Here is an 18,843-nt window from a genome sequence, read left to right on the forward strand (position 1 = left end):
TACCCTATAGATATACCCTATAGATATACCCTATAGATATACCCGATAGATATACCCGATAGATATACCCGATAGATATACCCGATAGATATACCCGATAGATATACCCGATAGATATACCCGATAGATATACCCGATAGATATACCCGATAGATATACCCGATAGATATACCCGATAGATATACCCGATAGATATACCCGATAGATATACCCGATAGATATACCCGATAGATATACCCGATAGATATACCCGATAGATATACCCGATAGATAGATAGATATACCCGATAGATAGATAGATATACCCGATAGATAGATAGATATACCCGATAGATAGATAGATATACCCGATAGATAGATAGATATACCCGATAGATAGATAGATATACCCGATAGATAGATAGATATACCCGATAGATAGATAGATATACCCGATAGATAGATAGATATACCCGATAGATAGATAGATATACCCGATAGATAGATAGATATACCCGATAGATAGATAGATATACCCGATAGATAGATAGATATACCCGATAGATAGATAGATATACCCGATAGATAGATAGATATACCCGATAGATAGATAGATATACCCGATAGATAGATAGATATACCCGATAGATAGATAGATATACCCGATAGATAGATAGATATACCCGATAGATAGATAGATATACCCGATAGATAGATAGATATACCCGATAGATAGATAGATATACCCGATAGATAGATAGATATACCCGATAGATAGATAGATATACCCGATAGATAGATAGATATACCCGATAGATAGATAGATATACCCGATAGATAGATAGATATACCCGATAGATAGATAGATATACCCGATAGATAGATAGATATACCCGATAGATAGATAGATATACCCGATAGATAGATAGATATACCCGATAGATAGATAGATATACCCGACAGACAGACAGATAGATAGATATACCCGACAGACAGACAGATAGATAGATATACCCGACAGACAGACAGATAGATAGATATACCCGACAGACAGACAGATAGATAGATATACCCGACAGACAGACAGACAGACAGACAGACAGACAGACAGACAGACAGACAGACAGACAGACAGACAGACAGACAGACAGACAGACAGACAGACAGACAGACAGACAGACAGACAGACAGACAGACAGACAGACAGACAGACAGACAGACAGACAGACAGACAGACAGACAGACAGACAGACAGACAGACAGACAGACAGACAGACAGACAGACAGACAGACAGACAGACAGATAGATAGATAGATAGATAGATACACATATATATATACACACATATATATATATATATATATATATATATATATATATACACATACATACATATATATATAGATATATATATATACACATACATACATATATATATATATATATATATATATATATATATATATATATACACACATACATATATATATATATATATATATATATATATATACACATACATATATATATATATATATATATATATATATATATATATATATATATACACATACATATATATATATATATATATATATATATATATATATATATATATACACACATACATATATATATATATAGAGATATATATATATATATATATATATATACATACACATACACATACACATACATACACATACATACACATACATACATACACACACACTGTGATTGAGGATAGAAGAAAACTATACTCAAATAAATATAAGTATAAAGAGGGCAGAGATATTCAAACAGTATAAATAAAAACAAATAGCAATACAGACTTAATAACTGGATGTCCAGCGTAAAAACCAGGGGTTAAAAACAGTAATAATCTGGGGTTAAGACAGTATTAACCTGAAAGTGCACTATAGTGAACAAAAACACTCGTGACTAGATGATCATACTAATAGCATTGGATCAAGCTAATGGGCGAGTGAGGTACCTTGCGCTAATCTGTGGAGCACAGATTGAATATTTTTCGTCCTGTAGGTGGGTGATCCTCTGGAGGTGGGTGTGTACTCCTAGCGTAGTCCACTTACATCACCCTTTCTGAAAATGTCCAGCTGATTTCGGGAGGAACAGAATGTAAACGATCTCTGGGGTAATAGCAATCCTTTAGTTGATGGTAGATAGTAACTTCAAGGCACTCTTATTCCGTGGTGCTTAGTGCAGGTACTAGATCACTGGCAGTATATTCAATTTGTAGACTGGTGCGCTCCCTCAAACTAATTTAAAGGGCCCCATTAATTACTTTTTAATATATATGTACTGATTTTATTAACACTGATTTTATAATATTGATTGTATTGTAATTTTACACTATTAAATATATTTTCTAAGATATATATTAGGCTATTACCATTTATTAACTTTTATAACTATTATATTTCTGCTAAGGTAGACCCTTTTAGGTTACCCGTATATTGTATTTGTGTACTACCCTGCTTTCAGCGCCAGTATTTCCGCTTAAATTAATCTACTATCCTCCTCAGGGTTCTTAGAGAGAGACCCTTCTATACTTGGCATTAGGGTTGATATAAGCGCCAATTCTCACCTATCCTCCTTCCAAATAAGGTCTTCCCCTTGTAAGGAATAGCTAAAAAAAAAACTTAGACTTAAAAAGGACACATCCGCAGACCAAGGCTTTAACCATAATGCTCTGCGAGCTAGAACAGAAAAACCCAAAATCTCTGCTCCCAGATTGATAACTTGAAGGGAAGCATCTGTTAAAAAAAAAAAAAAGGTATTAGCCAGTATAAGAGCTTTTATCCTATCCTGGGTTTCATCCAAAGAAGTTTCTGTCCTGAAAACATCAGATAACGCCTCCAACCAATATGACACCGCATTAGTGACGGCAGCAATGCACACAACTGGCTGTCCTTTTAAGCCCTGGTGTACATACATCTTTCTCTTATCCTGTAAGAGCATAGCAGTTGTAGTGGCGGAATCGCCCGAGGTAGCCAAAACCTCCTCAATTAACAAATGGAAGTATCTCCCCCTTACAGTTACAAGGAAGAAACATTCAAAATAGTAACTATTGAATCCATCATCCTAAATGATTGAAAATCTGTCCTTTAGTACGGTTTTCTACCTTGTGGGAAAAACAGATAATGCATGAAATGCTGAAAAAACTCCAGGTGGAGTGTGAAAAGAAGCAAAGGGCACTGCATGTGGGCTATAAATCTTTGGGACACTATATGAGAAATTGTGGCATAGCTTGTCCCTTGTCAGACTCCTAAACAGTAAAAGTCTTGGTAGGAGTAGGTCCAGACAGGAGTGGAATTTTTAATAAAAATTAACACATGAAAACCGTTAATGTATTTTTAAATTTTAAAATGTAACACTTGTTTTTTCTTTAAGTGTTAAAGTGCATCTTTATTTCATTGAGGAAGTAACTTTAGTGCTATAAAAAAAAAAACTCCCTTTACCACACAGACCTAAACTCCTCCATTCCTTCCGTAACCGGAGGTGTGAGGAAGGAGGTGCTGTCTAAAAAGTGCAAATTCTAAATTTAAAATTTTCTCCACTCCTTCTGATAACATGAAGCGCTAGGAAAAAAGGAGGTGCGCAACTACGTTGGTGCCATTGATAAGCTCCGCCCTTCGTGGGTGTTCCACAGCCATCTGCCGGTCGCCATTATCCAAGTATAGCCACCGGGAGCAACGACATTTAAATAGAAAAAAAACCCTCACACTAAGCTTGCCAAACAGCTCATCGGAATTTAACAATATGAACACATGAACACGCTTCAGTTTAACCAGCTGTCTTGTGACACATAACAGAGAAACCACACAATGCTCAGCCTCAGCATGTAATCTCCCGTTCGGCTATTATTAGTATGAAACCGCCGGGAGAGGAGTCATGTCGCATGAATTCTGGCTGCCTTACAAGGTCCCCTTCTCTCTCTTTTAAAACATAAAGAGTATCTGAGAAACCCTTAAACTAGAGCCCAAAGCTCCATGAGGTCTAAATAAAATTAATAAAGTGCCCCAAACTTTTTCTGAGTTCTTTCCTCCTCCCAGAAAAAAAGTTTAGGAGGTCCTCTCCCTCCCATGGACCTGTGAATAAACGAAAGTCCTGAGTAAAATGCTTCAGGTTTTCAGGGTACGGGCAGCATCAATCTATGGGAGGCACAGTGAGAATTATGTCCCACAAGTTCCCATTGCTCTAAAGCCACCAAATGTTCTACTGTAGAGACTGATATGGACTACGGCTACACCCTAGAACAAAGCAGCACACTCTGGCACTACTTTAAAAATAAACTCTTGATTGAAGAATCTAATCTAACACCTCAGATTACCTCTTCCTATCACTAACGTAGGCAAAGAGAATGACTGGGGTGGGAGGGAAGGGAGGAGCTATTTGGCAGCTCTGCTGTGGTGCTCTTTGCCTCATCCTGCTGACCAGGAGGTGAATATCCCATTAGTAATTAAGATGATCCGTCGACTCATCGTGTCTTACAAAAGAAAGGTTGGGTTTCATGTCCCTTTAATCATAGTAAAAAGGAACAAATATCCTCAGTGAACTCATAGGCATCACTGAGGGCTTAGAGGATGCAGCTTTAAATCTTCCACAAGCATTTGTAGGCTTGCCTTGGGTCTCTTCAAGCTGCTCTACTTGTAGTACTCTATATGTATAACTGACCAATCTTCACCATCCTTTGTGTTGACCCTTGACCTCCCTAGCTCCTTGCTGCACATCCACATTCCTAGGTAACATAACTGTTGTAACAGCTGATGCTCACAAAGACAGAGGAGAATATGACAGGAAGCTGAATTTATGCTGTTAAGTTACATGGTGATCAACTGCCAAGAGCTCTTAATTTACTGAACATCCTTTTACTGTGCCACAAGCTGGGCAGCCTTTCCCATACTATCCAAGAGTGTGTTTATTATTGTATTGTACTTAGCATATTGATTGTTCATTGATTTACCCATTAACCAATATACAAAGCAAAAATCACATTAAGTGCATAGATATTAAACTACATTCTGATATATCAAACATATTTCATTGTGAAATGAGCCAAAATTGATGTTAGTATGTGGCGTAGGGTAGTGAATATTTTGGTGTAATGTAGCAATTTTGACTTTACTGTTCCGCTAAGGCAGGGGTGCCCAATAGGTAAATCAGGATCTACCAGTAGATCCCGAAAGTGCTGCTGGTAGATTGCGGCCAATATAATCAACATGATGTGGTCAAGTTACGCAATCCCAACACTGGGGTGTGAGTAGAGTATGGTTGCTAGGGATACAGCTTTATCTACTGCAGTGTGTGAAGGGACAGATCATTAAACTGTCTGATGGTCAGATACGAAAAGTGCTACACAGGATTGGATCTTGAGGGACATCGATTTCAATCAATGTAGATGATTTTTGAACAATAACACAATGGACCTATCAAAAGCATGGTTGAGTGAGTACTCTCCCAATGGATATGGCAGTATAGTTAGGAGGATAAGCGTCAAAGTAAAGGCGGAGGCTGCTGTGCTATGCTAAAGGAGCAAGTCTGACGTCTGGCAAATGAATAGGTTGACCCAGTAAGAAATTGTCTGCATGGCACGCTATTGAAATTTATTTGTGTAAGCCTCACTGGGTCATATCAGGCTAAGCCCGCGGTGCAAAGTAAAGGGAGTTAGTAGCAGTAATTTGAATGCAGTGTTTTGTAACATGACACAAGGTGTAGCTCCTGTTAACCCGAATTTAAGTCAGTGCTACTTTTGTCGTCAGGATTAATCTGTTGTATCTTTATGCTTTTGCACATCCAGGTGTTGCTAAATCATGCAGGCTATGACTAGGCAGCCGAAACGTGTAAGCCAAGTGCTGCGCCCACTCAGTGAATGTTCTTGGAGCTTCCTTTATTGTTTAAGGATTTCAATAAAAAAAATATTTTTACCTATTGGAAGGAGTGCATTGTATTCTCCCTTTATTGCTAAATCATGCAACCTTAAAGGGATATGAAACTTTTTTCCCATGATTCAGATATAGAGCATGCAATTTTAAACAACTTTCAAATGTAATCCTAATTATCAATTTTTCTTCATTCTCTTGGAATCTTTATTTGAAAAAACAAGAATGTAAGCATAGTAGATCCTAACACAAAAGTATGTGGGCACCCCTGTGCTGTTTTTTTTTTGTTTTTTGTTTTTTTTTAAAAAGAAACCAACTGACCGAAGCAAAACCACAGTCTATGTAATTGCTTTACATTAAACTCAAAGAATACATTAAAGGGACATTATACACTAGATTTTTCTTTGCATAAATGTTTTGTAGATTATCCATTTATATAACCCATACAATAACATTGCTCTGATTTTCAGACTCCTTACTGAGCCCCAAAGTTTTAGGAGAATACTGATGTATACCTACTCCAGCTTGATTCTGTTTGTGTAAAGGGTCTTTTCATATGCAAAGGAAGGGGGGGGGGGGGAGGGTCTTATTTCCCACTTGCAGTGGGTCTTCCAGTAACCTTTTTAACAAAGCTAAACTGGAAGCTTTTAAGTTTTTAAACAGTTTTATACTGGATTTTTATATCAGTATCTGTGCATATTATGCTTTATAGTAGTGTCTATTACATGCAGTTATATGAAAGTTGGTGTATACTGTCCCTTTAAGCTTAAGTGCAATGATCATTCTGGACAACTGTAATATCACATTATAGGCCCACCTACATACAGAAGAAACAAAACCACTATTTAAACACGTTATACTAACATGCCATAAAGAAAAATTATATATATATATATATATATATATATATATATATATATATATATATATATATATATATATATATATATATATATATATATATATATATATATATATATATATATATATATATATATATATATATATATATATATATATATATATATATATATGGGACATTGTATTCCAGATAAATGTTTTATAAAGGATCCATTTATATAGCCCACCTGTTAGTGTTTTTATAAAAATGTATAGTTTTGCTTATTTTATTTTTTTTAAGAACATGTGCTGACTCCTAACCAACCTCCTGTTTATGTTATCGGTCTATTCATTTGCAGAGAAAGGGGGGGGGGGGGTTCTGCTCTTTTTGTTTACCAGCCCCTTTCAGTGGGTGTCCCAGACTATCTCATCAACAGTGCTAAACTGGCAAAGTTTAAGAGGCAACCTTCAAGGGCTTAAAAATTAGCATATGAGCCTATCTAGATTTAGCTTTTAAGACAGAATATCAAGAGAATGAAGGGAAATTTGATAAAAGAAAATTTGGAAAGTTGTTTAAAATTGCATTCCCTATCTGAATCATGAAATTTTAATTTTGACTAGACAGTCCTTTAATAGCTTTTTTACTTTGAAGGCAACTCCCACTGCTTTATTGGTAGACATTGCCAGAGAAGTTTTTTCCCCTCACTACAGGAATATCTGTTTCACAAAAAAGAAACCATTTACTTTTAACAGCAAGAACACCTAAAGAGAAATTAAATAACTTTTCAGCTTCCACCTTATAAAATCACCTGCATGTGTTTTTTCGCTTGCTCTGCCCTTGTCCAGCGCGACTCTTCCTTGATGCCCACCTCATCCCAAATGTCAGTTAGCCTTGCAAAGCCATCATTCATTATGGGAATCATAGACGATGTCAGACATTCACTAGAGTCAAAACAAGAACACAAGTTAATTCTTTAATAACCAACAATTAAAAACAAAGATTTAAAACTAAGCATGTCTCCTTAAAGTGATGGTAAAGTTAGCTTCAAGTCGATGAAGTATAGCATTATGCGTGACAAAGATTCATTCATCATTTTCTATATATTGTAAGAATAATAAAAGTTATTACCTTTATAAAGTTATTTCATAACGTTAGTAAATTCAACCCGTATATATTTTTCCCCCTCCTTGATCACGTTTTTTTTTCAAGCCAATTGATTTTCTGGCCGTTAGGCCGCCGCCACTCTACGTCATCCGCCCCTATATTTATCTGCGCGTGCGCTAATTACTTATTCTAAACCTAGATAACCAGGCCCGCTCCAGTTTTGCGCATGCGTATTAATTCTAGCTTGTGAACCATTTATTCATCATCTGCATAATATACGGATCGCATGCGCAGTGAAAAAAGCCTCGCGAATATCGCATGCGCATTGGAAGTTTGACTCGTGAACAAGCTTTTTAGAGGGGTGGAGAGTGTGGGTGGGACCTCTGAAAATCTCAATACTTGAGGAAGACGGAAGTATGGTTTGGGAGGAGTCGGGAGACGAATGGTATGAAATTTCAACTAAACTTTTTTTGCAGAAATATATCGATAATAGCCACACAAAAAAACTTAGCGACTACATTAAGGAGAAATTCATAAATGCTAGGTTATCTTCATAACAGCATAATTTTACCTTCACTTTATACCACACTGATCAAATTTACAATTATTGCAACAAATAAAAGGGACATAGTTGAAACATTACATACTAGAATTTCTTAAGGTATTTAAAGTAACAGTAAAGTCAAAACTAAAAAAAAACTTTTATGAGTCAGATAGATGGTGCAATTTTAAACAGCTTTCCAGTTTACTTCTATTATCTAATTTGCTTCATTCTCTGGGTCTTATTTAAAAGCATACCTAGGTAGGCTCAATAGCAGCAATGCACTACTGGAAGCTAGCTGCTGACTGCACATATTTGTGTCTTATGATTGGGTCACACAACATGTTCAGATAGCTCCCAGTAGTGCACTGATCATTCAAAGGATATCAAGAGAGTGAAACAAATTTGATTATTAAAATAAATTGGAAAGTTTTTAAAATATAATGCTCTGTCTGAATCCCAAAAGAAAATGTTTGGGACACTGTACTGTAAAATGTGTTTCTTGAAGCAGAGGTCAGCAACCTTGTGCCCCCAGATGTTTTGGAACTACATTTCCCATGATGCTCAGACAGCTTATTGTTTTCCAAATCACAGAGCTAAAGGGACATTAAAGTCAAAACTTAAAGGGACAGTAAACACTGCTTCTAAATTTACCTTATTCAATAGTTCTGATCCTGCTGAGTAGTCTGCAAGGTATTAATATTTCTCTTCAGATCGCATTCTGTCTCAGTCATTTGAAACAGTGCATCCAGACCGTTAAAAATGGCCATCTAAGGATACTTCTTGCTAGTCGTTATTCTACATGTCCCTGTAGTATGCGACTCGCAAATCTGTTTTTCGTTCATGGACTCTAGCACTTGCGTCATCGCATTGTATCACACGTTACCTGCCTAATATGCACATGCGCGACATCCAGGGGGAGCAAATAATCCGGAACCAACGGATAACTACTTCTCTGTGCTTTGCATTTACGGCCGGCACAGAGAAGTAAACAGGGTATCTATTTTTTCCTCATAAAATTAGGCACATCTGGCAAGGAAGCTAGGGAACATAATTGCGGTGCGCATGCACATTGCAGTGCCAGCAACGCCGATATGTCATCTTCACTGCGTGATGACACATTTGAAAGCATCGTGAATGAGCAGAGGTATGGAAAAAAAAATATGCACAGGGATGAAGAAGGTACAGGGAGGAGGAGTTTGGGGGCCATTTTGGACAACAAAATTTATATCATAACGATAACTATAGATAAAGTTATTGACTATTGGGGGTCTGTGTATAATGGTTCATTAGTTATGTATTTTGAGAATAAATCGAGATGTTAGTGGTGTTTACTGTCCCTATAATGTTCATGGTTCAGATAGGGCATGCAATTCTAAACTTTTAAAGGGACAGTCTAGGCCAAAATAAACTTTCATGATTCAGATAGAGCATGTATTTTTAAACAATTTTCCAATTTACTTTTATCACCAATTTTGATTTGTTCTCTTGGTATTCTTAGTTGAAAGCTTAACCTAGGAGGTTCATATGCTAATTTCTTAGACCTTGAAGCCCACCTCTTTCAGATTGCATTTTAACAGTTTATCACCACTAGAGGGTGTTAGTTCACGTATTTCATATAGATAACACTGTGCTCGTGCACGAGAAGTTATCTGGGAGCAGGCATTGATTGGCTAATCTGCAAGTCTGTCAAAAGAACTGAAAAAGGGGCAGTTTGCAGAGGCTTAGATACAAGATAATCACAGAGGTTAAAAGTATATTATAACTGTTGGTTATGCAAAACTGGGGAATGGGTAATAAAGGGATTATCTATCTTTTAAAACAATAAAAATTCTGGTGTAGACTGTCCCTTTAAGTGTACATTTATTATATCATTTGCTTTGTTCTCTTGGTATCCTTTGTTAAATTCATACCTAGAAAGTATAATATATGCCTTCTGTCATTGGTTCACCCAATGAGTTCAGCTAGCTTACAGTAGTGCATTGCTAGCAACTTCACCAAAGCATATCAAGAGAATGAAGCAAATGTTATATTACAAATAAATAGGAAAGTCGTTTAACATTGTATGATCTTTCATAAAGGGACATTACAGTGAAAATTACACACTAATCCATTAGAGCATGTTATTTAAGCAATAGCGACTTAAAGGGAAAGGAAAATACTGGCGTTCACGGAGTCTGGAGTGCAGGGCTGCAACTAACGATTTATAATGGATTAATCAGCCGATTATTTTTTCGATTAATCGACTAAAAAAAAAATTTAAAAAAAATCCACATACTGAGTGTTATAAATATAAACTTCAGACTAAAAACTTTACATTATCACAATTTTTTTAAGCAGCAGAACACATTTTTATAATTGAGCAAAACAAAACCACAAACTGTTTAAAAAGAGGTAGAACTAGGAAGAGGTAGACAGACTATCACCGTTTATAACATTCTGTTATTGATTCTTTTAGAAACTTTGCATTGAAATGCAAAAATGTCAACATGACCACAAGTTCCTGGCTGAGTCTGGCTCTCTTTTTTTGCAAGCTATTTTGCCTGCAGCACAGAAGAGGCGATTTGCCTGGGATGCATAAGTAGGGTTTTACCAATTTCACCAAGGTGGGCTATTTATCTTTGTTAGCTCTCACCAATGCAAGGGGCCTCTTAAAGTAAGCCTGGACTTCATTCTGACATTAAAATATCTTAAATATCTATATGCAATGGTAAGGTGTTGTTGGAACATGCAATAATTTAGCACAGACACTGCAAGTCTAAGTGTTTTACGCTTTTGCTGGCATTAAAGTCCCACTTGGGAGCCACAGAAAACTGAACGTCCCAAACATGCCTTGTGTGTTTGTGTTCTTGTAACTGCTGGTTGGCTCACCAGACCTCTCTCCTCAGGATTGCACTCGTCCTTAAAAAGGTATCGGGTACTTGTCCTTAAGGTATGCAAGGGACCATTGTTAAAAATCTGATAATCTGACAATGGAAATGTGATAGTTTTAAATGGAAGGGAAGTGGGGTTATTTAAATTAAGAAATATGGGACCATTCATTTGAAAGAGGGGATTTCCTTTTCTTTAATTGAGGGGCAACATACCACTCTAATTACAGGTGATAACTAAAGCATTGGTAATCATGTGTCTTAACTGGGACCCAAATGGCCAAAACGTTCTGCCTTCTAGATTAGAAAAATTTTTCCAACCACTGCAGTAGGTGCCTCGTACAGTACTCTGTGCTTTAAAAGGAACCTTAGACCCCATAAATAGGAGAGGTCACATGGTCAGGTGGATATAAGTCAATTACCATGGCAACAGTTATTCCCTGATGAAACTAAAGGCATATAGAACAAGGAGTGATGTGCAAACACTGTGTACCTTCTGTTGCTCTACCCCCCACAATGCACAGAGTGACATGAGCCTGTCTTTTTTCTTCTTAAAAGCGACCTTGCACTTTCAAATAGGTGGCTCTGAATGCATCCAGCTGCCAAGATGACTAATAACCTACAAATCTATCACAGCATTGATTCTATTTTGGGCATTCTGGTGATTCTTGATAGGCCTTTAAAACTACATCCCTACTTACATATTAGGGACCATTCCTTTGAAAGGGTGAGGCCTCCCACCATTCAAATACAGGGTTTCATGTCCTTATAGCTGTTACCTGTCAAAACTTTAGGAAACCGATTCCCATGCATTTTTTTACTCATGTATATTAGACAATGACACCAAAAAATTAATTTAATTTGCATGTCATATGGTTGTGATCGCTCATATTTCATCCAACTAAAGTCATGAATATGATTAAAGGGACAATCAGGTTAAATTAAAATTTTCATGATTCAGATACAGCATGTAATTTTAAACAACTTTCCAATTTACTTCCATTAAAAAAAAAAATGTGCACAGTCTTTTATATTTACACTTTTTGAGTCAACAGCTCCTTCTGAGCATGTGCAAGAATTCACAGCATATACGTATATGCATTTGTGATTGGCTGATTGCTATCACATGGTACAGGGGGAGTGGAAATATACATAACTGAAATTTGTTAGAAAAACAAAAAATCTACTACTCATTTGAAATTCAGAGTAAATGCTATTGTATTGTCTTGCATTTGTTGATTATGCAAAGCTACTGTGTTTACTGGTCCTTTAAGTGCTAATTATGGGCGCAAAATGCATAAGACTTATCTTTGTTTAGTTTTTTAATCTGATTGAATAAAGTTGAATTATTTTAAGGAAACTGGCATGAGGCTGCCATTTGTATGTTCATTGCAGCTTGGTTCTGCCTCTGCTGATGGCACTCTCGCTGCAGGTAGGTGTACACTTGGAGACTCTCCCTTTTGGATTTGTACCAACGGACCCGGTTTGTTTGCACCAGCATTTTAAACACAGTCTAAAGCAGTGGTCTCAAAGTACCGGCCCTGGGGCGGCCATATGCGGCCCTGTAGATAGTTTAAAGGGACACTAAACTCAATTTTTTTCTTTCGTGATTCAGATAGAGCATGCAATTTTAAGAAACTTTCTAATTTACTCCTATTCATTTTTCTTCGTTCTCCTGCTATCTTTATTTGAAAAAGAAGGCATCTAAGTTTTTTTGGTCAGTACTCTGGACAGCACTTTTTTTATTAGTGGATACATTTATCCACCAATCAGCAAGGACAACCCAGATTGTTCACCAAAAATCTAAACTTACATTCTTGCATTTCAAATAAAGATGCCAAGAAAATGAAGAAAATGTGATAATAGGAGTAAATTAGAAAGTTGCTTAAAATTTCATGCAGTATCTGAATCACAAAAGAAAAAAAATTGGGTCCAGTGTCACTTTAATCTGGCCCTCTCTTGTTTATTAGATAAATTATTAATTTGGCCCCATCCATTTTTATTTGGGTTCTAAGGAGGTGTAACAAGTTGATCTACATGGGCAAGATAAATATAAAGACAAGCATGCATAGAATGATCACTTCCCTTGGCACTCACAAGATAAATATACACTATGGGGTAGATTTATCAAAGCCATTCTTTAATTCCGTCCAAAATAGCGCATACGAACTGATCGCCCTATTCATCAAAGCACTCTGCGCCTATAATTGCGCAAATCTGAAAGAAACTTCTTCGCACTGCGATTGCATTCGCCTAGGCGCATGGGCGCGCTCCTGAGTGCAACAATATACATTAGTAATAGGAGTAAATTTAACAGCCCGACCTACAAATACGCCCAGTTTCTTATTTATGAATGCTTTGCGCCGATAGGCAACTGAAATTTCTGCTTCAATTGCGTGTTGTATATTTCGCCATACAGACTGAGGCGAACACCATTATAATACATGCTTTTACATCTTGTGATGCAGTACTTTCTTCTGTTAACTAATTTTTAAAAGGCTCAGCACCAAAAAGAGACTGTTATTGCCAGAAATTTGCGCTTCCACAGGTGCATATGGGTACCAACAGTTACCAACACAGGTGGCCCTCGGTTTACGCTGGTTCAATTTGCGCCGTTTCAGAATAACAACCTTTTTTTACAGTCATGTGACTGCTATTGAAAAGCAATGCACTAATTAAAATAGCCAGTAGGTGGAGCTGTCCGCTTGTTTTGCAGCAAAGTTATGCAACTTAACAGCCTTAAATTGATCTGTGTACACAGATCAGATCTATCAAGCAAAATTTAGCAAGCACTTCCCTATTAACTTGATGTCCAGCAGCTTCAGGTGAGGGTGCCCAACTGCTTATTAATCACTGCAGATTGAAATGCATAGAATAGGTGCCGACCCAATATTATCTAACATGCTAACAATGCAGAGAACCGATTGCAGAAAAATGCAAGTAAAAAAAACGTTTTTGTTCATTAAACTTAGTTTGATGATGCAGCCTGTTGTGTAATTATTTTATTAGGTGATGTATAGAAAATGTTTTTGTTCATTAAACTTGGTTTGATGATACAATCTATATCTATATTATTAGGGTTATAATGCTGTTTAGCATTTAAAGTCTTCATTTCAAAGCTTTAAATATAATGTATTAGGTGTTACTTATGACAATTTTGAGAGGGGCCTGGAACCTAACTCCCTCACTTCCTATTGACTTACATTATAAACTGGGTTTCAATTTACAACGGTTTCGATTTACAACCATACCTAACCCCGGCGTAAACTGAGTGGTGTGTGTGTGTGTGTGTGTGTGTATATATATCCGGTCATGTGATTCTTTTTTGCACCAATGAGATTACTGTTTTTGGGGGGAGTGTGCCGCTGCTCCGCTTGAAATACAGCCCGTCTACCAGCTGTCTGTAAATCCTCTGACGAAGAAGGCTGTGAAGTATTAATGCCTTTGAAACGCATAAGGACTAAGTGATTAATATGAAATAGGACAAACCAGGACTGCTATACATTGGTTTTACTTTGAACTCTAATACGTAAAAGCTGAGCACAGCTATTTGGGAACAGTATCTGTCAAATATTGCTGGCTGGAACAACCGGTCTTTGCTTTTATATTGCCAAAAATATACCTCATACATATTTGAGGGTTTTAAATGTGAGTGCACTGTATGAAATAAAGTAATTGTCACAATTTACATACGGGGTTGCACTATTACTGTTTTCATTTGTTTTACATGCTTATGGCCATCTGGTGAAGGGGGTAATATTACTCCTACAAAGACAAGCACTTTGACCCAAGTCCTGCAAGTTGTTATCCTATTCTCTGAACAGCTGGTGTTCCAAGGGAGTTCTCTACTGATACTGCGCGGCACTTACCTCATACTGATTGAGGTAAAGGAGTGTAAGTAGACACCCCTTAAGAGATCTGCATTTTGGATGAAGGCAGTCTCATACTATTTTTTATTTATTCAAATGATCTTTTATTGTATATTATATTAACTTTTATATGTGTTATGCATGAATTGTTTTTATTGCACTGTATGTTTTATAATTTATTCTCTCGTGTTTAATGCACACCTAGCCTAACAAGCGCTCTATTTATTGTTTTATTTTTATTTTAATTGTGTCCAGTCACTATATATCCACTATAGGGATATTACATATTATTGTACTTATCAAATAAGTGGTTTTATTATACATAGTGTATCTCTTATTTTTCAAGCTGAACTAGAATTTGCTATTTTATCCATCTACATATTATTTGATATACTATTAGACTATTTATTATACATTTTAATTAATTAAATTAATCTATTTCTTTTCATATTCTATTTTCAATATTATTTGCGCCCTAACTTTTCTATCAGTCTTTCTTTTTTCCTATATTCTTTCTTACCTTGGTTGGAGGGTTTAGGGACTCTCTCTCCTGGGTAGATAGATTGGGGCAGCATTTAATTACTACTATTTTTATCTCTTATATTTCCAAGTTTAGGTCTCTTTAGTTGCGCCAGATGCACACTTTTCCTTTACACATTTTATATATATATATATATATATATATATATATATATATATATATATATATATATATATATATTGCTATCTTAAAATTATCAACATATCGCAAAAACAGCACAGAAACATTATATAATATAAATATAAGCTAAATAGTTAACTAAAAAACACTTTTATAATCATCAAAACATGGCGGCGTAAATATTTATAGGGATTTACTGTGATAAACAGGATGGCTTTTTCCGACAGGCGAAATTTATCATTATTACGCCCCAGCTCACCTGTGCAAAGTTACGTCTTTTTTAAAAAAAAATTCAGGCGCACATGTTCGCTTCTCCGGAGGTGAATTGGGGCACAGTTACAGACGAAGCACATACAGAGTTTGCCTAGCCTTTGATAAATCTAGCCCTATGTATGTCTACTGTGGACTACAGCTCCTACCATACGCTACTACATGTGGGGAAATGTCACTTCCCGTTTCTAGTATATACAGTTCCAATGCACTCACTCTGTTGAAGTGGCATCCCATGGGAGAAGAACATTTGGCCAGTGGCCCCAGGATACGGTGAGCTTGATACCCCTGGTCTAAAGTGAGCCCTAAGCGGTCTATCATCTGGTAATGACTGGATTAGCATCATTGTTGACATAACAATAAAGCCCCCATTGGCTCTCTGAGAAGCTGCAGTATTTAAAATTCTAGAAATGCTAAACTTTACTAGAAACATTGTGGCCATTTATACATATTGTAAATATGTTTCTATTCTAGAAATGTAATTTAACTAAGTGCATTTCAATTTTGACTGAAACATCCCTTTAAATAAGACATGCATGTGATAGGTTGTTGGTTCCTTTCCTATTATAGTTTATTGTACTATGTGTTGCCAGCATCACGATGTTTTATATACATGAAATATAGTAGTACATTTTGCCAACAACAATTGGGAAGCTTGGCAACTCCCTCTGGGACTCCTAAAACATGCTATATAGTTCCAGTATTCTTTTTTTTATATATATCAGATGACACGGAGTTGCAGTAGATCTACAGTACATAAGGCCTGTCTGTATCATGGTCCCTATGGATTAAAGCAGTACGCTACTAGATAAGGCTTAGACAGTTTACCTCCTCCTAACGTCACGTGGCATGATGCTTGCTGGGAACAATGGCGTTCAATTCCGCTCAGCAACCGAAATCAACTCGCAGATCTCTGGAAACTGCACCAACCTAGTACCTACAGACTTGCCAACACCGATGCGTTTTCGAAATTCGCTCCATAAAGGTTACTGTGCTTCTGATTGGATGGGCAACAGGAAAGGGCGGGGTGGAAAAATGTTTTCATATTTTTGATTGGTTACGCTTTGTGTTTGTCACGTGGTATTGTTTTAACAAATCGACATGCTCGTTTTGCTCGTTTTCGATTGGTTTTATTAATCTGTCATATGAGAGTCTTGGGTAACTGTTATAAATGTGGCGTGTAAGCATTTTCATAAATTTAAAATTATCGTTGGCGGTTCAGTTGATGTTGTGCAAGTCTGTACATGTACGGTTTAGGTTCATTTTGGATGCATTCTTGTTCTCATGGTCTATTCAATGCTGCGCGTGATTCAAATAGTTTAATCATTTTTATATGTATATATAATTACATGATGACGACTGTAAAAGGAAATAAGCCAGACTTCTCACCCTTTTTGTCAGCTTACTGTGACACTGACTGTTCGGTCCTCACTGCCACAGATGCAGACAGACAAACGCAGCCAAAGTAAACCATGCTTGGTATTTATTATTATTATTTTTTTAAATAAAAAAGATGACCTATGTAAACGTTCGTTTTCTTCCTGAAAAAAAACGACGGCACAAATCTAAAATCTCCAATATCCCCATAAATACGTTCTGTCAAATTCATCATTACCTTTATTGACTAAGTAAAAATGCGTTTTAAAATTAACATTTGGTTCCTGGTGTTGGCATTAAATAATAATAATAAAGCAGTGTGTTAATACCCTACATGAAATTAGTGCTGCCTCATTAACCCTTCTCCAGACATCCCAACCTGCAAAAACTTATTTCAGGGAGGTGGCTTCACCCACTTCTGCACTGCCCCCCCAGTTATATATTGGACACCTTGAAACCCTAAATAAGATAGAGACTTATCATTAAAGTAGCTTCCTGCTAAAGTCACATTAATAAAAAAGTAGCTTTATTACACAACATACAACAAACCTATTTTCTAGTGATCGTACGCTTGTTGAATGCTTAAATATTTTATAATACGAAGTTTAATTGTCTCTCAACTCCACCGACGTCTACAGTCCGACTCCAGGTCCACGTTTGTTGCATCGCAATATATAGACAGTAGTAGAGGCTAGTAAAGGCTAGCTAGACTAGAGCTGTGGCGGCAACCACAATGAAATTAGTATCCGGATTCCAATCCGGAAGCAGCTCCCTCAATTTACTGGTCACTGGCGGGCGGCGCCTCTGGTCTGGAGTCTGGCCCCCTGGGATAATGGGGATGTCATCTAGGAGGGGTCTTAACACTCTCATGATCTGCACTGTGGGAAGCCGGCACCTAGCCCTACTAGAGTCTTAGTGAGAGTAAGTCAATCCGTGCAGCTGTGACGTCACTGCTGTCAGTGTGCTGTCACTTTCTCAGTTTCACTCCAGTCCGGGACAATGAATGAAGGGACCAGGGACAGACCATTGAAATGCGGGACTGTCCCGGGCAATACGGGACACGTGGTCACCCTACCCAGGTGGCATTTGACAGAGGTGGAAGATAGGGGGAGCATATTCTGACAAATTATGTTTTGTTTTTTAAGAAAAAATCACTCATACTGGCTCCCTCAGCTTGCTACCAGCATTATGTCATGTGAAATTTTTGAGATAGCTGACTGTGGCTGGGTTTAGACTTTTAGCACAATGTCTTTATCTACAGTTTAGACTGTTAGCACAATGTCTTTATCTAATTGCTTACAGCAGTGCTTTCCAAACTGTGTGTCGTGACACGTTAGTGTGTTGGCGGCAGTGTGTAGGTGTGTCCCTGCTTCAGCACAATTTTTTTTTTTATTTTAAAATTATTTTTACATTTTTTTTTTGGGTTTCCG

General features: G+C 36.9%; 1 protein-coding gene across 1 annotated transcript in view; it reads right to left on the minus strand.

The window, feature by feature from the left end:
• LOC128649814 (protein regulator of cytokinesis 1) overlaps positions 1-17,025 on the minus strand; it is a 281,224-nt gene extending 264,199 nt beyond the window's left edge. Inside the window, exons 1-2 of the mRNA XM_053703289.1 lie at positions 16,865-17,025; positions 7,530-7,662 (exon numbers count right to left, since the gene is read on the minus strand). Of these exons, the coding sequence (XP_053559264.1) occupies positions 7,530-7,662; positions 16,865-16,887 (156 nt within the window). The 5' untranslated portion in view covers positions 16,888-17,025. The remainder of the gene's footprint in view (positions 1-7,529; positions 7,663-16,864) is intronic.
• Between the last annotated feature and the right edge of the window lie 1,818 nt (positions 17,026-18,843).

This window comes from Bombina bombina, chromosome 2, assembly GCF_027579735.1.
Source record: "Bombina bombina isolate aBomBom1 chromosome 2, aBomBom1.pri, whole genome shotgun sequence".
Lineage (NCBI taxonomy): Eukaryota > Metazoa > Chordata > Amphibia > Anura > Bombinatoridae > Bombina > Bombina bombina.